The sequence below is a fragment of the Chroicocephalus ridibundus genome, chromosome 1, assembly GCF_963924245.1.
Source record: "Chroicocephalus ridibundus chromosome 1, bChrRid1.1, whole genome shotgun sequence".
NCBI classification, from domain to species: domain Eukaryota; kingdom Metazoa; phylum Chordata; class Aves; order Charadriiformes; family Laridae; genus Chroicocephalus; species Chroicocephalus ridibundus.
Genome location: NC_086284.1, coordinates 132,627,116 through 132,646,453, shown reverse-complemented (window position 1 = coordinate 132,646,453; position 19,338 = coordinate 132,627,116). Strand labels below are relative to the sequence as shown.

The following is a 19,338-nucleotide window of genomic DNA, read 5'->3' as shown; positions in this document are numbered from 1 at the left end:
CATTCTTGGTCATTGCAGCAATACCTTTTTTATGCATTTCCTTCCAAGAAATAATTCTGGGAGTGTTTGCTCCCTGAGAACACCAAATGTGGGTATTCCCCAATATACTGCTTTAATGGCAGAAGAATGAAACAGCAACACAGAAAAAGATGTATATTTTAATAAGTCATTAAATAAGTTTACCTGCAAATATAAACTTTTACATAAAAATAAAACCTTTAACTTTTAAGAAAATTTGAATGATACTAATCTGAATGAAAATATTTGGAATGTTAGTGTAATAGCTTAATAAACTGACTCCCAAATTGTTTAGCTAACTCAAAAGGACATGCACATTCTCTCACGTGCTTGAAAATGGGAGTAAAAAATGTGGTGGAATCTAGCAACTCACAACATCATTTAACAGAAAAGAATATTTGTACCCAGAAGAAACTGTAGAGAATTTATGTCCCCAGACTGCAACTCGGAGCTGAAATTTGTCTTGAGAATGTGATGCTAATGTCCCTGCTCTTGCTGAAAATGTCAGACCTACAAATACAATCAAGACCTCAGAAGAATTTTGTCTCAATTCTGACACATTCTTCCTCCTGTAAGATGTCAATGCTGTTGAAGAATATAAAGTGCAGAGATCATTCAAGATTGGAGAACTGGCACATTTTGAGTGACATGGAGAATCTTTTCTGAAAGGTAAAACTTCCTATAGCTGAGCATACCATAGCATACAGATTGCTCTATCTTCAAGGTCTGAAGCAAAATTAAGAAAGGGAGAACACAGTCAACAAAATTAAAACATGACTTACTTCTATAATATTTTTTCATTATCTGCTTAGCTTAATTTTGTATATTTAGATTAATACACATATTAGTGATATCTCATACTTTTTAATTTTCTATCCCTGCATCCACCTGAACAACTAGTACACCATCTGGTCAGAATACAGAGGAACAAAGTGTGGAGGTACTAACTGTCTGGGCATATTAAGCTTGGATGGTAGTGAAAAAAAAAGATAACCAGAAATTATGTTTAAAGCAAGTCCTCCCTTCTAGTTTCAAATGCCTGATAGGAATTGCGTGACTTTTCTCAGAATGTGGGGAAGTGCCCTGAAGTTCATCTTTCTGCTGTGGAGCTTTACAAGAAAGTTACTGGTACAAAGCCACACTGGCTCTGGCAAAAGCGTTTATGGCTCATGATTAATGGCCTGCCTCTGATCATGTTTCCAGTGACAGTTATGATTAACAGATTGTGGCCTAACTCTTTCCATTTCTGAGACATTCCCTTCTGTAACCCATACAGCTCTGCTTTCTTCATTGACTCTCAGGGCTTTACAATGTCACAGTGTCTAATGAAAGATACAGCAAAAAAGATAGTAATGCAGACAGGCAGAGCATCATATTTAGTACCATTCTGGAGCAAAAATAAAACCAGAGAACACTGGACACTTTCAGCCATCAGACAGAAATGTTGCACGTTGTTCTGTAGGGTATTTGTGAAGGATCCTTGTCTGGCAGAACATTTAACAATATGGGACCTTGCGCCTTGCTATGTGCAGAGATGGTTCCCATTCAGCAGTCTGGCTGATGGCCTCGGTTTCAAGCTCAATAGCTTCTAGACCGCTAGACTGACACCTAAAACAGATGAATACGTGATTTACAGAAACATAATAAATAGAAGCTGTAAATGAGTTCATAGTAAATGTCCGGTTATCTTAGGGTTTGGAGAGAGAATGAGGTGGGGCTCAAGACCCTTGGCTGTGGGAGGAAACAGGACTGTCTGTGAAGAATACATTTCCTTCCTGCTACAAGGGAAGACAGACTCTCATGTCAGCGTGAGGATCCTTTCAATACAGAATAAAACCTGGACTGCTGAGACCTAGTCTTGGAACAAAATAGAGAAATGCAATGCAAAGATTGAATTATGTTCCTAGTACAAGATGATTCTTCCAGTCCAGGGTTGGGCAGCCTTGGATCCTTCAGCTCTGTGATGACAGAGATACTCGCACTTGACAGAAGCTTCATCTCATCCTTCCCCCAGCTCCACCTTTCTTATAAATGGTGATTGACAAGAAAGGTTTATACACTTCAATGATCTTAGGAGACAAAGCTACCAATAAAACATTAAAAAAAAGATGATATTGCAGGAAAAAGTGGTAAGCTGGTGCCATGGCAGTCTCTCAGAGCACAAAGAAGAGGGAGAAGTGGATCCCAGGCCAAGACAGGAGAAAGAGGTTTTGTCTTACTGATGGATGGACTACGTTGTTGCAGGAACTAAACTGTCCAAGGAAGTTTAGCTTAAGTCCAGCATGAAACCTAACTTTCTGTCAGCGGCTTGAATGTAGTTAAAGGGATGATTATAAAGAGTGAAACCTGGAGACTTCAGGAACAGTAGAACTGAATGAGAAGTAATAACTTACTCTGGTTGGTAGATAAGCTATTTCTGTTCTTCTTCAGTATCACAAACCCCAGAAGAAGTGTGATCAGTATTATCACAGCTATAAGTGGGCCAAAGACATTTATCTTCACTTGCTCCATTTCTTCCCCCTGTATCTCTGCATAAGAAAACAGAGGAGATACACACAGCAAAGATTTAATTTGGTGACGATTAGCTTAAACAATCTATCCCAAAGTTATGTGAATTAGAAGTTTAGGGAAATGTCCTCAGCATCCTTTGCTTTTACAGTGCTTTAATAGGGTCAATAAATCACTATCCACGTTGCTTTATTTCCATTTCCAATACCTGGAGCAACTACCGAATCTTGATGGCCACTTCAACAACAGTAAGGCAAAGTACTCTTTCTGAAGTTCGGGTAACATGTAAGAGATCAGCAACTTGATTAATACAAGAGTCTATGAGGCTGCTACTGCCTACTGCTACTCTTTGCTACTGTGCAAGTTTGAAGAACCTGGGATATGTTACTACTTGGTATCTGTTGGAAGTGATGGTCAAAGCCTAATGAAATGCCATAAGGGATGTGAAAGTAGCAGGGAATGCAAAGGAGTTTCCCTCTATTCTGTTTATTGTGCTTTTGAGGGTTTGGTTGCTAGGATTAGCAACTGATAGAGCTTCAGTTACTGCCAGACAAAGCTTTTGTTTATGTGGAGTTCCTAGTTTCTTACCCACCATCGCTGCTTTTCAGGTGTCTATTTTCATGAAGCGAGACAGGAGAGAAGAAGAATTGAATAGGGAAGAGGAGGATGCAGCACTATAGCTAATATGGCTAATATAGCCATGCTAACACTCAAGAGCGATATGCAGAGCTGTGCAAACCTGACAAACTTCTGTATGTATTTTAATAGTATTTAAAAATCCTAGAATGTAAGGACATCAGAGGCAGTTTCCCATATCTAGCATTGAAGACTTAACCCTTTAGCTAAATTTATATGAAGAAAACTGCACTGGGGAACTTTTTTCAAAATGAGGGGCAAGCTTCTTTTACATCTGCAGTAGTAAGGTGCATGCGTGTACTACCCTGGTAGGCTTTCCTGTGATGCTACTATTCCTTCTTGGTTCCCTGTTCCTGTCGATTCAAGCACAGCTTCAACGTTGTCTAAAGGAGACATGTGCAAGCCGTGTGGGAATTGTCTTTATTTTGATGCGTTTGTGCCAAATTTTAAGAACAAAAATATGTCAAAAGATGTTTTGCTGTCCCAGGAGATAAATAAAATACGGTTTTAGTTTAAAGAAAGGATCAGTCATGTGGAACCCTGAGATAATCCAGCAGTAAGGTCTTATTAGAACTCGAGTCCCCAGCTGCTTCTTGCAAGAGGTGTCTGAAAAGAGACACAATCCCAGAGAAAAAAAAATCCCCAAATAATCATTTTGGAATGTGCACTTCATTCTGCCAAATGTTACAAAAACCACCAGGAATGCTTCTAAGACTAATCAAAGTTTCATGGCCTTTACACTTAAACTCAGCACAGTCTATCTGGCAGTTTGTCAGCCAAATCTGGTCCAAGGGCCTCCTCTGTTTACCCTTCTGCCCCTCTCTAGGCAATGATTAAGAATAGCAGCTCAAGCACCTAAACATCAGAAAAAAACTTTTTTACTGTCAGGGTGGTCAAACACTGGAACAGTTTGCTGAGGGAGGTTGGGGAGTCTCCATCCAGGGACATATTTAAAACTCAACTGCGTAAGGCCCTGCGCTACCTGTTGACCCTGCTTTGAGCAGAGTGGTTGGACTAGATGATCTCCAGATGCCTCTTCCAAGCTCAGCAGTTGGAACAGATTCTGTGAAGTGGCAACCTCTCTTAATGTCAGCTAAATGTCACCTCCAGAGACTGGTTGCCACCTAATCCAGACATCCAGGTTGCTTTGTTGCTACTGCAGCAGCATCTAGGGAGGGGATGAACAGCGCTGTGTTCTAGATTGCATAGCAGTAGCTGTCCTTCTCTGTTCCCTCTCCTTGCTGTAATAAGGCTTCCCCTTTAGAAGGGAGAGGGAATTTTGTGTCCGTGGCTGTTGGTGAACAGGATGGAGAACATACCCTGCCTTCTGTGCTGCTATCTGTGATCAGCTGTACCGTCATGTGCCTTGCTCCTACCCATGCAAAAATCAGAACAGGCAAATGGAGACTCACCTATGCCTAGTGGCACTGAGACAAGGCTCCCCAGCTGCTCTCCAAGGTGAAGCAAGCAGCTAATATTAGTGAGGGTGTTTGTAGGAACTGGGATGTTCAGTTTGCTAGTAACATTGTATAGCTTCGTTACAGCATCCTGTGAGACATCTGTGTGACCTGTAAGCTCATGTGTTGTGTTTTCATGTGAAATTAGCCAAGTCATCTGCTTGGGCTCTGGATAACCTCCGCTGGAAGAACAGGAAAGATTCAAGTATTTGTTGGGCCATCGTGCAGCCATTCGTTCCTCAGTGTGCAGCAATGCTATCTCCGGTTGACTATAGTTGGCTGAAACAGACCAAAGAGAAAGCATCATGAGTCAGACATACCACGTCTCGTGACAGTTCCTGCCAATTATTTGTGATTTTTCAGGCAGAAGCAAGTCTAAACAATTTTCCCAGGAAAACAATGATAATCCCAAGAAGGGTTTGTTAACGTTTTTGATGTACATGCAGACTTGCTGCTCCTTGTCCTCAGGGTGTTTCAAGGACATAAGTCTGATCAGCCAGACAATGGGCCTCTGTCACTCCCACCTCTTTTAGATCCATTGACACCTCAGAAGAATCAAACCTGGCCTGCTTGCAGGTCATTGCTTACACACAAAATGGGAATGGGACATAGTGCTACCTACTCTGGACCTCCTGATTAGGTAAGGGGAAAACCACAAACTTCTAACGGCGAAATGTAGAGAAAGAAATCTGAGGGACTTCAGATTGGGTACGCTGGAGGTCCAGTGCTGTCATAGGTAGAAATATCCTTGGTGTCTGTCAATATTATGAGTAATCATTTTGCAGCATATAAAGTAATTCACTCAGCTTGATAGTAGGCTTCCCTTAGCTCGGCTTTTTATGTGGAAGTACAAGTTCTTTTACTTTGTGTCATTGGATACTCATCCCATTCAATGAAAAACATAACTGTTGCTTCAAAAAGTCAAATTTCAAAGGCAATAAACAGTGAAACAGGATTGTAAAGAATTATTTAAACATAAAATATGAACGATAAATGGAAGCTTTTAACAAATACTCACTATTAAACAATCTCCAAAATATTATCAACCAGGATTTGCTTGAAAAAAAAGAGCAACAAAACCCAAGAAACAGACTCAAGACTTCATTGAAAATAATTCATTATTTCAGTGCGGACAGGACTAAAGACTATATGGAAAAATATTTGGAGAAGGAGAAAAGGATTCTTGGAAAAATATGAGCCTAAGACCATCTGACTCTTCTGCACACACACTTGATGTGCTGGATCCAGGCTCTAATCCTTGCTCCAGTGAATTCTTAAAGTGGATGGATGAAGAAATATGATGTTGCTTTTATTTGCTGTATGCCAACACACAGAGAGAAGGATTTAACTTAGTCACCGAAATCCCCGAGAGAGTCCTTGGCTGTGAATTCAAAATGGAAAAGCCCCACCTTTTTTACACCCCAAAATTTAGTTAAGTTTTCCCTCAGGAAAGCTTAAGCTTCCTCTTTCTCCTCAAGGTCTGACTTGCTTAGCTGACTGCTCACTCCAGTTTCTGGTCTGGAGTATTTTTTCTCTCCTTGGCATTTTATAGGGAGGGCAGGAATGTAATCCATGGCTGTGAAACTTGCCAAATCATCAAGTGATTTAAGAGTTTCAATCTCTGACAGTAAACAAGTGGAAATAGTGGAATATACCCTGATCGAAGCACTTCTGTTTTTATGGCTTCTGGAACCTCAATTTACTGCAAAGTGATGTTGGTTGCATGCAGGGTGTGGGCTACGTATATGTGAGATTTGGATTGTTAACAGAAAAACTTGTTTCGGGAAGTCTTTTCTATTTAAAGATAACCTGTCTTCCAAAAAGGCTATGAGACTAGATTTAAACACCTCAAGAGGCAGCAGATCTATCAAGCCCTTGATATTTTTCTCGATGGCTTAATCACCTTACCTGGTTTTGTTATGTTTTCTAAAGTGACAATGATGTGCCTTACTTCTCACTTGTTTCCAGCCACTGACTGTTTTTATATTTTCAATGAAATAATTAGCTTTTTTTTTTTTAATATCCAGTATTTTATGTGTATTTTAGGTTCACACACTGAAAACAAGACTCTTCTTGGTCTTCTTATAAGGTAATCAGATTGATCTTTCAATGTCTCCAGGTGGCCTGTATTTTTCCAGCCTTCAGATAACTCTAGTGGGGCTTTTCTTCACACTTTAAAGTTTTTCAACATCCCCTTTAAAATGAGGACACAAATTGTTAAATCTCTATTCTGATACCAGTTTCACTCCCAACTCTCTGAATAGCATGTATTTTGAAATAGCTTTCCTAGTCTCACTTACTTCCCTTATTGATCCATCCAAAGGAAGCACTAAATCTGTGCTACAGCAGCAGAATCTCCAGTTAAGCTGCGTGTCATCACAATCCCTACCTTATTCTTAAAACAAGAGCCAAAGTTTTCCAATGTGAAACCCTCCATTCTTTCTGGAGAATGAGCTGTGTTCATTGTTCTTAATATAAATCATCCCGGTTGTACACAATACATGAAATATAAATATTTCTATCTATATTTTTTCGTAATGTAATACATATAAATAACACATGTAAACTGTATTAGAAGGTACTTCAGTATTTCTGAACAGGCTGGACGCCAAGTGATCTAGATAGCTTTGTATGACTGCCTTGTCATTCTTGTACAGCATTCAATCTTTCTTATGTCCACTTTTAAGTGTGACGCACCATACCACAAAAAACCCTCCACATATGATATGAGATTCTAATTAAGAAACAGTAGGTAAGCACAAGGACATTTCAACGTTTGTATTTTTCTTCTAATTATTTTAAAGTTTTTTTAAAAATATGATTTCATACTGCACTTTCCTTTGGGAGCTTATTGAACAGAGAGTCATTTGGAAGGAATACAGCAGCAAATAGTTTAAAACAGTTAAAACTTAGAAGGTATGGGAGAGTTTTAGTGCCTAAGTATGAGACTTCTATAACATGTTGCTGAGATGTTGGCTAAGCCGATAACTGATTTAACTGCTTGAACTAGCTGAAGTGTCGATGCTAAGCATCTCTTAAATTGCAGGCCTTGATACTGAGTGCACATTATGAGTTTCTGAGTTCTAAAGCTTTGCTGAAAATACTTGTCAAGTAGATTCTTGGAGAATCAAAATTAACAATCGAGGTTTTCTATCTGGATCGAGGTAACACTTGCTGGTAGCACAAAGCTAAACAGGCTCAGATGTCCTGGTACTGCATTTTTGACTCCTGTTACACGTGGCTTGTTCTCTTTTGAAGCAGTATGCTGAAGACTGAAAACACCAGTGGAAGTGAGAAGCTGTTATTATTAATGACTAGCACTATCATAGTGAAAGAGAGAACGCAGGCGTACAGATAAGGGTTACTAACAGAACAGTTTAAAATAGAAAAACATTTGGAAAATATATTAGGAATTACTAAAAATATTAGAAAACATTAGGAAAAGATTACCTCCTCACTTCCATTCCCATGCAAGAAATCAGGTTGAATCTCATCAACGCATGCATTTTTTCTTCAAAGATATTTTCAGTCTTCCTTTAACTGAACATATGAATTTCTACTCCTCCACACAGGAGCTGTTCTTTTCTTTATTTTCCCTACGATTTATATGATCATAAAATAGCTGCGTGTTTGCAGAAATCTTGTTATGTTTCAATTGTAATTTACCACCAACGATGATAACTACTGCTACTTTTAATAGAAGGTAGTGCATCAGATGCAAATGAAGACGTGTGTTTGCCAGAGCGCTAAAAGCCATAAAACTTTCAGGAGGCAAGAGGAAGGAGACAGAACGGTTTTCACGATGAAGTGTGACAGGGTGGGAATCAGGAATGATACAATGTCGAGCAAATTATTGCCTCACTTTCTACTTTTTCTGACTGCTTCCACCTGAGCACTTTTCATTCAGAGCTGAGGATTTTTCTATTGAGAATACTCTTATCCATCTTTAGAAATTCTGCTCCAGTGCAGGTACGTCTTCAGTGGCTTGGGGGCAGTACCACACATTTCTGGACTGAACAAAGGGACAGAGAACGCCCCCAAAAAACCCAGGACAGATAACAATTAGAAGAGATTACTTACCAATGATGTGCAGTAAGCACTCAGATCTGTGTATGACCTTTGGAGATCCTTTAACTCTGTGCTGTATAATACATGTGTACTGTCCCTCATCCACAATTCCTGCATTTAACAATTGCAAGGTCCATTTGTCCATATCCATCTTGGTGCGATTTATATACTTAGGACTAAGGTTATCATGTTTTTCTTGGCCATGGTATACTTCATGCACCACTTCATCAGTGCCTTTTTGCCAAAAAACCCTTAAATCCTTTATGTCAGTTTTCTGAGAGTTTGGAAAAAAGCAGGATAGGTATGCAGTGTGATTGAGAAATGACTTCATCTGATGCACACTGGCAGCAATACCTTAGACAGAGAGAAGAAATTAAGATTTCTATCAGCTACAAAAGAACACCAAGTATTTGCACTCACAGAGGCAACATAACGACGGCAGCAATAAAAATGCCAGCATTTAGACACAAATTCTCCCACTAGGTATGACAGGACACATAGTTCTTCAAACTGACTCACTTAGTCATGTGGAGTTCAGGTCATAAAACTGTTTCTTATTTTTCTTCCTATATTTTACTTTCCAAGTAAGGCCTACCACACAGAGGTTGCGAGCATCTATGTATTAGAAAACCTATATACAGGCAAAAGGCCCAAACCATTCTTGTATGTAGTATCCTGAATGTAATGAGATTCTGCCACAAAGGGGATAGTTGCACAATTTCTTTTAAAAAAGTTGAGTTCATTCTCCTAATAAAATAACACAGCATTGCAGTTTTGAAGAAAATGTAAAGTGCGTACTGCGTGGTAAATGTTGGTGTCTCGGGAATATATGACCACAAGGTCAGAAACAGGTGAACACTTTCAGTCTCACTGAAGAATTAATTTAAAGTTTAATGACAAATTAAATGTCAGATTTAACTGTTCTGTAATTAATCTAGAGTTTAATGACAGATTAAATGTCAGATTTAACTGTTCTGTTGCTGATCTTGTTAACAGAAATAGTCAATAAACACAATTATGCCTTCATGCAAAGAAAGCGTGAACTGTACAACACAAGGGATGATTTTTCTCCCACCTTCATCAGTGCATGTATGCATCATTATGGGTGGCGATGGGCTGGGAGGACAGGCTTTTCTTGGAATGAGAAATGCAGTCCTCTGTCCCAGAAGATACAAACACCTCTGCTGTGTTCAAAAGGAGGAGAAGATTTACAGTCTCTCTCCTGGTACAAAGTTTTGACTGATTCTTCAGAGCACCAGATTGCAAAATGATCTCCGTGGCTTCCTAAAACTGCAGTTGTCCCATATCAAACAGTCAGTTTTCAGTTTAATACTGCTCTCCTCTATGATATACAGAGATGATATACACACATTTTAAAGATAGATTTAAATTGAAAATTTAAGAGCAACATAAAGTAAGTGTAATCATAGAATCGTAGAATCATAGAATTGTTGAGGTTGGAAGGGACCTTTAAGATCATCGAGTCCAACCTTTAGCCTACCCTGACAAGAGCCACTTCTAAACCATGTCCCTAAGTGCCCCATCTACCCTTTTTTTAAACACCTCCAGGGATGGTGAATCCACCACCATCTTTACATCTTTACATCTTTAATGTAAAGATATAAAGTTGAAGAGAGAAAGTACTCACTATATATTTTATAGAGTCCCTGCACACAATTTAAATACATGTCACATAGGCTATATGACCTTGATTGTGCAATGGAAATGATTAATTACTACTAAGGAATGAGCTTCTTAGTGGATAAGAAAGTATCACATAGCAGGACACAAATAATCAGAACAGTTTTTACAATTAAAAAAGGCGTTTTACCTGGGAGAAGTATCATAGCATAAAGGAAGAATATGCAGACCTCCATGACACTGTTAAGAATGAAGAATATAAGAAATATGTTAGAGGTTGAAAACACTCCAGTACCTTCTCCAGTACTCCCAAAGAAGTGGTAAAACAAGAAGTTTTAGCAAGAGAGAGACTATTGAAAAAGTTAATCTCACCTTTTCTCGTGGACTGGTGCAAGGACTTCCGTGTGCTTGGCAGCCTTTAGCAACAAGAAGCATGCCACGACAGATCTCTGGTTTACAGAGAAAGTGATATGGCACAAGATTACTGCAGACAGGGTAGGCCATAGGAGAAACACAGAGCCACCAGGGTGCAATGGACAGAACGAGCAGCCAAGACACCTGATGCGGAGGAACGAGGAATGGGGAGCATGCTTAGCCTGACAGTGTGGGGAAGAAGATGGGGGAATTGAAAGTAGAGGGGGAGGAAAGGGTGACACAGAAGGAGGTGGGGGAGACGGCATGATGATGTCAGGTACCAGAAGTGATGAAGTGTGTGACCTTCAGTTTTGTAACAGGAACCTATCCTTCAAGACAGTAAAAGGTAACTGAGAGAAATCCTATGTTGTTTAAAGAGTTGAGACTAAACAACACATAATTTGTGACCAAAAAAAAAAACTGGTATGCGTTTAAAAAAAAAAAAGAAAAAACCCTATGACTCATCTCATAAGCAAACCACTTCTCTATGGCTGCTTGGGTTCATGTGGTATAAGGGCCCATAATCCTGGTAAACAGCCAAATGTCATTCCCATGCACCAGTGAGAGAATGGCACCTGCATCTGACTGGCCTGTGACTGCTGGTTTGCATTTTAGCAGTGCCTTTATGTTTTTCCTATGCCTTTTCCATATATTTGGGAGAAGACTCCACCCCTGCCAAGGTCCTTCACTGTCCTTTAAACAGCTCCAAAGAATCCTCTTGCTGGAGCAAATGTAAAAGCTCTCATACTACTTAAAACCAGTGAGATTGCTGTCTGCTGTCCTGACTGGTAATACAGCTTCCTGATGGTTTCCCATTTTTTATCATGTTTTATTTTAAGCTGGTACACTTTGGGCTTTACCTTTACCCCAGGTCTCTGGGAGCAAGAGTCTCCTCCGTTTAATACAGAATTCCCCTCAGTCTGCTGACATGTTTTTTGTGTATGTATTGTAATGTACAGAACTGTGAATGATATTTTTTCCAGACCAGATTCATCCTGCCTTTTTTTAGGAAAGGGGAGAAAGAAGCCCAAATGTCTCAGAGGATATAGATAATTTTCTTTGTGATTCACCTCTTGTAGCAGAAGAGGAGGGAGGGCTTGTGCAGAATCCAGTGTTGTAGACAGAAGTCACTGTCTTTCTGCTCCAGCCACCCTAATAGAGAGTGAACTTTTATCAAAGGTTTTTCCTCCTAGGCTGGGCCCCACTGAATTAAACCACACAACTGATTGCCTAAAGAAAATTGCCTGTGCCAAGCCACTGAAAACAACAGAAACTCCTTCTGTTTCATATTTCCCTCCTGTGAATAAGAATTTTTTGCTTCCAGTTAAGTTAAAAAAAAAAAGGATAACCCTATTTTTTGGTTCCAGTGCAGGTGTGTAAGAGGAGAAATTAAGACAATTTAGCAACTGGAAACATAAGTGAAGCAGAGAGAGTGTACTGCTATAGCTAGGCATGTTTTGCATTGACTGTCTCATTGCAGCAAAGACCAAAACCGGAACTGAAAATAAGAATGTGAGAGAAAAATAAAACCCAGGCAAAAATACCAGATACCACTGCTTGCCTTTCTTTGTGGGTTGGATTTGGAGCTGTGAGGACAGAAGTCTCAAAGATCCTACATGGTTTCCAGGCAGCTCTCTTCCAGGAGAAGGCACGTTGCTGGCGATGGCTGCGTGAAGAAGGATCCTGTGACTCTGCAGAGGGGTGTACACCCACATTTCCTGCAGAGGGAGGGCACTGAGCGTGACAAGTTGCTTCTCTTACATGAGCTGCTTTATAGAGAGCTGCTGAATCATGAATCGGGCCACTAAAACTTCAGTGCTGCAAGCAGCTTCTCTTCCCCTTTTTTACAACATGGCTCTAACCGGCAAATGCAAATCCACAGAGACAATGTCCAGAAGACTGAGTGGAGGAAGGAGAATTACACAGTCTCTGTGTTGGCTACTTACACCATTTCTTTGGCATATTCAACACAAAATCTGTGTTCAATTCTCTTTTGTATCTGCAGGCCATTGAAAGTCTGGTTATGTCCCAGAATTGTTTAGCAGTCAAAGGGGACTAGGTAAGAGAGGAAAGATAGGCTTTGCTTCAGGGTATGGCCCGCTGCTGGCAAATGGTGCAGACCAAACTGCCCTCTTCATGGCCACGGCCCAGTGCACGAGCACTCTGCTCCACCTCAGAGCGTTGTGATTTGTGTATGGACGTGCAGTTTTTCTGTTCACATGCTGGCTACATCCAGCTGCGGAAGGGGCATGATGCCAGTGATAACGGATGAGATGGGAGTGGTTTGAAGACCCAGGGCTTAAAAATTATCTCTGACATCCAGAATTATGTGAGGTCAGTCCATGGGGAGGTAGCCATTTTCCCTTGCTAAATAAGGCTAGCACTATATGTCTTTCTTGCCTTTTGAGGCTCTGCCAGCCGTTCCTGGAGACGTCCCCATGACTCACAACTGTGTGGATGTCAGAGGTGAAAAATGGAGAAGTATATTAATTGAAATTATGTCAGTATGCAGTCAGTAGTCACACTCAACGCTTTATTTACTATTTCTGTAGTCCAAACGCTGAAAGGAGAAGAAACCATATCAGCACATGCACTTTACTGTCCCTAATCATGACTGCTTTGGTTTGGCAGAAACCAGTCTAAGAAAAGTCATGAGGCAGTTCCCACTTGGCTGAGTACAACGGGATTTCTTCCCTGAAAAACTCAAAGATCAATGTTCAGGAAAAAGAGACAACTTCACTCCCTTTACTTTTGAGGGTAACTGCCAGAAAGCCCTATGCAACTTATTTTGAGATTGGCTTGTCCTTTCTGTCTGTTGTTCCTCCAATTCCAGCATTTGAATCCAGCATGTGAAAACCCAATATACACAATGAAGCATGAAGGTCTTGGAGTAAACAAGAGATTTGTATCTGGTATGCTTGCCTGGGTTTTCATTTGCTGTCTTTTTTTCTGTTTTCATTTTCAGCTGTAATCATTATCTTTTGAAATCTGTCAAATCTGTTCTCTTTGACTCCTAATTTCCCTCACTGCCCTTCAGTTCCTTTCAAAATGTTCCTTTCTTACATGTTCTTACATGTAATTAATTTGTTTTCTTACATCAGGTACGTATCTTCTATGGGAAGACTCTCCTCCCCCACGTTTCATGATGAATTCAAAACAAAACTGGCCACTGAACAAGTAACCTACTCTTCTGACTTTTCTAGTGCAGGGAATTTTTCTAAAAATTTCCACCCCGTGCAACAGTGAGTAGCTCCATGAGCATGCTGTGAGCCTCCTGGAGACAGGACATTTGTGACTAAGACTTTCCACCACTGACCTGAAAGCTATCCTAGAGACTTCTAAATGTAATTGTGCTAAAATGCATTTACCAGCCTTCTCCCATGTTGTAAACACAGGTTGATTTGAACAAGTGGTATCAAAGGAAATCACAAGAAAATTCCCTTAACGTGGCACGGTCAGAGAATTCTAGGATGCCCTCCATCCAAATACTAAGCCATACAACAAGGGACACAGTTTAAAACCATACCACTACCCAGGCAACTTGTGTTTCCTATCTGTTTCTCCAGTTAGAAAGTGGCACTATTTTAATCAATTGCTAAACTTTTTCTATTGCTCATTCATTTAGAACAATCTTTTGCTTCAAGTTACATTTAAAAATTTTGGGCTTGCTGTGTAATTATGTTGTTATTACATTAAAAAAAAACCTCTGTCTCCCTAATTTTTGATTTCTGAATGCATTTTGTATTCCTTCACACTATCCCCTCTTTCAGTAATATCCTTTTATTATATCTAAGATATTCAGGAGAACTATGACTTTCTGTATGATTCTAGGATCACTTTTCTCTAACACCCAGAAACTACTCTTTTAATAACAATTAAACAACACCAATTATTTAAATAATACCTTTGGTCCAAAGATCATGGAGCATTCCACTGCCTCTGCAAGCAGAATTCTTCATCCACAACTACAGGGCGGATATCTCTGAAAGACAGCACAGCGACTGCCTAATCACACACAGTCCCACAGCACAAATCACAGGACACGAGCACATACTCCACACAACTGAAACTGCGGGGGAAATTCGTAGGGGAAGAACGTCATCAACCAGAATGAGACATTCATTGGGATTAGCTGCGGTGTTTATTCTGAGTTCCACCTAAAGGGCAGGTCAGGTTGACATATTTTTCCATACTCTGAGATACACCTGGCCACAGAATTGGCAAGTCAGTTGAACCACTTCTGCATCACAGGTACCGCATCAGGTGACGCCTGTCCTCCTTTCCCAGCTCTTGCTCTTGCCTCAAGGTTAGTCAAGCAAACTCGTCTGCTGGGAAGTAGCAATTGCCAGATTCACTTCTCACCAGATCACACTAACCTAGTTGACTTTGCAATGAAAGAGAGAAGGAGCGTACCCCTGTTCCCACACAGGTAACCTTTTAGAGATGCCTGCTGATTAACAGGCCAGTCAGTTGTTGGAGTTTCCTCAAGAGTCATTGCACAGAAGAGGGAATTCAGATGCCCACTGTGAGGTCGTCCCTCTTCTGAGCCTCCTACTTCTGCACAGGACACTTTGCCTGGAAATGGCAGCATGGCTACACTGATGGCAAGATACATACTGTACACAAAAGGATGAATCCGTAGTTGATTCCTAACCTATACCCAAACACGCCTAACAAGGATTAGCAGCTGTATAATAGATTATAAGTTTAGCCCTCAGGTATTACATTCGTTATTTTCAATAAGTGTCTTTCCAGACCAGCTGGGCATGTGACACAAACCCCATACTGCTTCTTAAACAGGAGGATCGCTGATCAGAGGCTACTTGTTCTTGCAATAAATTAATTTCAATTATTAAATGAAGATGTGATATTCAGAAGTGCAGTTAAATGAGCCATACCCTCCCGCTCTCAGTTCTAGTGCAGAAATCACTCTGGGGACACATACCGATTTTCTCACAGTGCTTCTCATGGCACGTTAACTGATTTACAAAGCTAAAGGAAGAGGTTTTGCCTTTTGGTTTTGGGTACCTCCCATCAACCACCAGAATTACAGTAGCTGGGAAGAAAGGACCCGATTCTCCTATCTACTGGTGTAAATTAAGACTGCTACCCTTATGCATAATCGGAAAATGCCCTGCAGATCCACTTTGGTCCTTTTGCCCAGTTTCTGATTATAAATGTCCTGCTCCAAGAATTCAAGAAATAATTGTGCTGATGCTCATTCTGTTATAGATTGGTCAGCTTGCTCCAGGGAGCAGGGGATGCGTGTGAAGCTGCTACAATTAGCAGCTGTGACTCAAATGATATAGAGAGCAGCTGTGGAGTCACTTTACTAATAGCAATTACATTTTTGCAAATGTATGCTCCTACTTGTTTACAGAAGCATTTACAATGGCTTGCCTCAGTAACTGCTCAAATCATTATCAGATAAATAAAAAAGCAAAACCACTCAGTTGAAAACATTATTACAATACTAGGGAATACCTCATTTCTTTCTCCAGGATTCCTGTCTCAGAGGCAGCAAAATCCTCCAGTATGGATCTTGACAACAGATATGTTCATTCTTTCCTCTGTCCTCAGTGCCTGTCCTCCACGCCTGTCCTCCACCATACGCAGAAAGCCCAGATCGCAGAAAATCAACCCTTTCCTATCACAAACACGTATGCGAATCTTAGGGCAAGTGCTCTCTGTCCAAAAGAAGCTTCCTCTTTTTAAGTTGAAATTCCCCTTCTTTCAAAAGCACATTTAATTCTCTCACAAGAGTCAGAGTTATTCACAGTGTCCCTGAGCTGCCGTGTAGCTCTGGTCTTCAAGAAAACCTTTGCGTGGATTTTGCCTGAAGGAAATAACTCTTTCTGAATAAGGCTTAGTTTTCATGGCTGGCAAATTCCATTCACTTTTGTTTGCTTAAATAGGTCTTATATTAATAGAATGGGAAATAGATTTGCTGGCAAGGACTGAAGTTTCTCCAACGAGATTAGACAAAACTGTCTGTCCTTCCCCAATACTCTGCTGCTGAAAGTCACCAAGTTAATTTAAGATCTGATGACACAATAAAAATACAGCTGAATGGATTGTTATGTAAGAATGGTGGTATCAGGACTGATTCCATAACATTTATGGGAAATGAGAGAAATTTAAGACCATACCTTTACCACAGATGCCACGCTTGCCATGTTCTAATTGATTTTTCTATGACTGAGTAAAAAAGTTGTGCTTATGTGTTTGACTATTTGTATGTGTAATTCTTTGATAAATTCATAACTTCATTTTCCTGTACTGTCAATTTATTTACATGGAATTTGATTTCTCTTGTAACCTCATTTTGATTCTGCCAACTTAGTAAAACTTCCAACTTTATCATCCATTTTAAGTTGGCTTATAAGCGTGCAGTGAGCCTCATAAAAGCCTAGCTTAATGACTGCAGTTGTGCTTGCCAGCCGTAGATCAGACATTATTCACACCTGAGTCTTTTTTGTCTGAATCACAGTTTATACCTGGCATTTGAAAAGGAGCTGTCTGGGGAGAAAAATCCATCCTGTATCTATTGCCTATTAAGCATTATTAGAAGTGAATCCCAAATCAGTTTCTCTACTGTCTTTGTTGCCCAGGACAAGCTACTCAGCAGCTCTGATTAAAAAGAGAGAAGTAGGTTGCTATGAGTGCAAAAGGGGAAGTTTTTTCTCCAGTCTTAGCAATCAGAAAGCTATAATTTGCTTTTAACTCAAGTTTCCTGTGAAAGCAGACAAAAGAATAATTTCTTCAACTAGATTGATTAAAAACTAATTGGGTTTAATTTAAGTGTTTTCCAAACAAGTTCAGCAAAAATCTAAAACCTAGGAGCTTTTACAGGCTTCAGTTCTTCTACTTGCTCTCAACTTAGTCTTGTAGTTAACAAGAAAAACAGGAGAGGTGCCCAGGATTTTGGAGTGGAGGATGATGGAGTACCTTACCCCCGCTCTAAGATGTCACCAGAAGTAATGATGGATGAGACCTAAGTGTTGTACTGGAAGTAATCAAATTGGAAATGCTAAATATTCTTTGTCTTTCTGCCTACAGAGTCTCACCATTTATACTGAATGTTGCACAAATTTATTGAGTTCAGTTTTCACCTGAGTCAAATCACCAGCCAGCCAGGCTGGTTGCAGTTGGATGAGGAGGTAGCACCCTTTCTATCAGCCTGAGTAACTTTGGATGTGGTGGGATTTGGTTCCTTGCTCATGGTGAAGGTTTTGCTATGCGTTTATAAGTTATCTTTGCCTATATGGTTATTGATAATAATAGATATTTCATGCTACTAGCTCAGTTTGCAATGTATTGCCTGCAACTTTCTCTTGAAAACTTGCTGAGTGGCATCTGAAATAGGAAACTAATGTGGTTAAATCAGAAGAGATTCTAAAATGTTTGGAGTAAGACAGAGACAGTGTGTAGGTAAGGAAAGAGAAACTAGATCAGGCTTTAATTGAAACACATGAAAATAACATAAGAAGACCACAGAGAGGCACGGATTTTGTAGAATATAACTAGGAGTTAGCAGCAGATAAAAAGATTTTTAAGAAGAGGTTAGTGAGAACGCTCTCTAAGAGTGTTAGGGGAAAAAAAATACTTGGTGGTAGATCATGAAGAAAAAGTAAGCAATTATTCAGAAAGACAGAGTGAACTTGAAAGCCCAGGTTTAAGAGTGATTTTTCAGCAACTATTCAGCCACTTTTTTGTCTGTTGCTGAAAGAAAAACCTTGAAATTGGATAAACAATATGAAGATACAAAGTAAGAGTTGAAAACAGATCTTGAACTTGAAAAAAGTTAGCATACATAGAAAGAGGAAACACATTATTTGTTGAAATGAAGATTTGAATTGTGGCCAGTAGGTCAAAGGAGGTGATTCTGCTCCACTCTGGTGAGACTCCACCTGGAGTACTGCATCCAGCTCTGGGGCCCCCTACATAAGAAGGACATGGACCTGTTGGAGCAAGTCCAAAGGCAGGTGATGAAGGTGATCAGAGGGCTGGAGCACCTCTGCTATGAAGACAGGCTGAGAGAGTTGGGGTTGTTCAGCCTGGAAAAGAGAAGGCTCCAGGGAGACCTTACAGGAGCTTTCCAGTACCTGAAGAGGTCCTACAAGAGAGATGTTGAGGGACTCTTTATTAGGGAGTGTAGTGATAGGACGAGGGGTAACGCTTTTAAACTGAAAGAGGGGAGATTTAGATGGGATATCAGGAACAAATTCTTTACTCTGAGGGTGGTGAGACACTGGAACAGGTTGCCCAGGGAGGTTGTGGATGCCCCATCTTTTGAAATGTTCAAGGACAGGTTGGATGGGGCTTTGAGCAACCTGGTCTAGTGGATGGTGTCCCTGCCCATGACAGGACTAGATGATCTTTAAGGTCCCTTCCGACCTAAATCATTCTATGATTCTATGAATTAGATCACACTGAACATTGTGTATATTTCTAATACAGCACAAACCTAAAAGCTGACAGGTATCTGGAAAGATGTTTCTTTGCAGCCTAGATTCCAGCTCTGTAGAGCTGGAAATCTTCCCCTGGAGATACATAGCAGCAAGGACAGGATGCTATGGACTGCACAGACCCTCAC

The 19,338-nt window shown here is 40.2% G+C and overlaps 1 protein-coding gene across 1 annotated transcript; it reads right to left on the bottom strand.

Annotated features, from left to right (window-relative positions):
* Positions 1–255: 255 nt before the first annotated feature.
* On the bottom strand, positions 256–16,390 carry CD86 (CD86 molecule). Its single transcript, XM_063353576.1, is given in 9 exon segments — positions 256–1,626; positions 2,412–2,546; positions 4,575–4,898; positions 8,700–9,041; positions 10,519–10,568; positions 12,304–12,329; positions 12,332–12,460; positions 14,647–14,724; positions 16,227–16,390. Coding segments are annotated over 8 exon segments (1,044 nt in total). The 5' UTR covers positions 14,665–14,724; positions 16,227–16,390; the 3' UTR covers positions 256–1,606.
* Between the last annotated feature and the right edge of the window lie 2,948 nt (positions 16,391–19,338).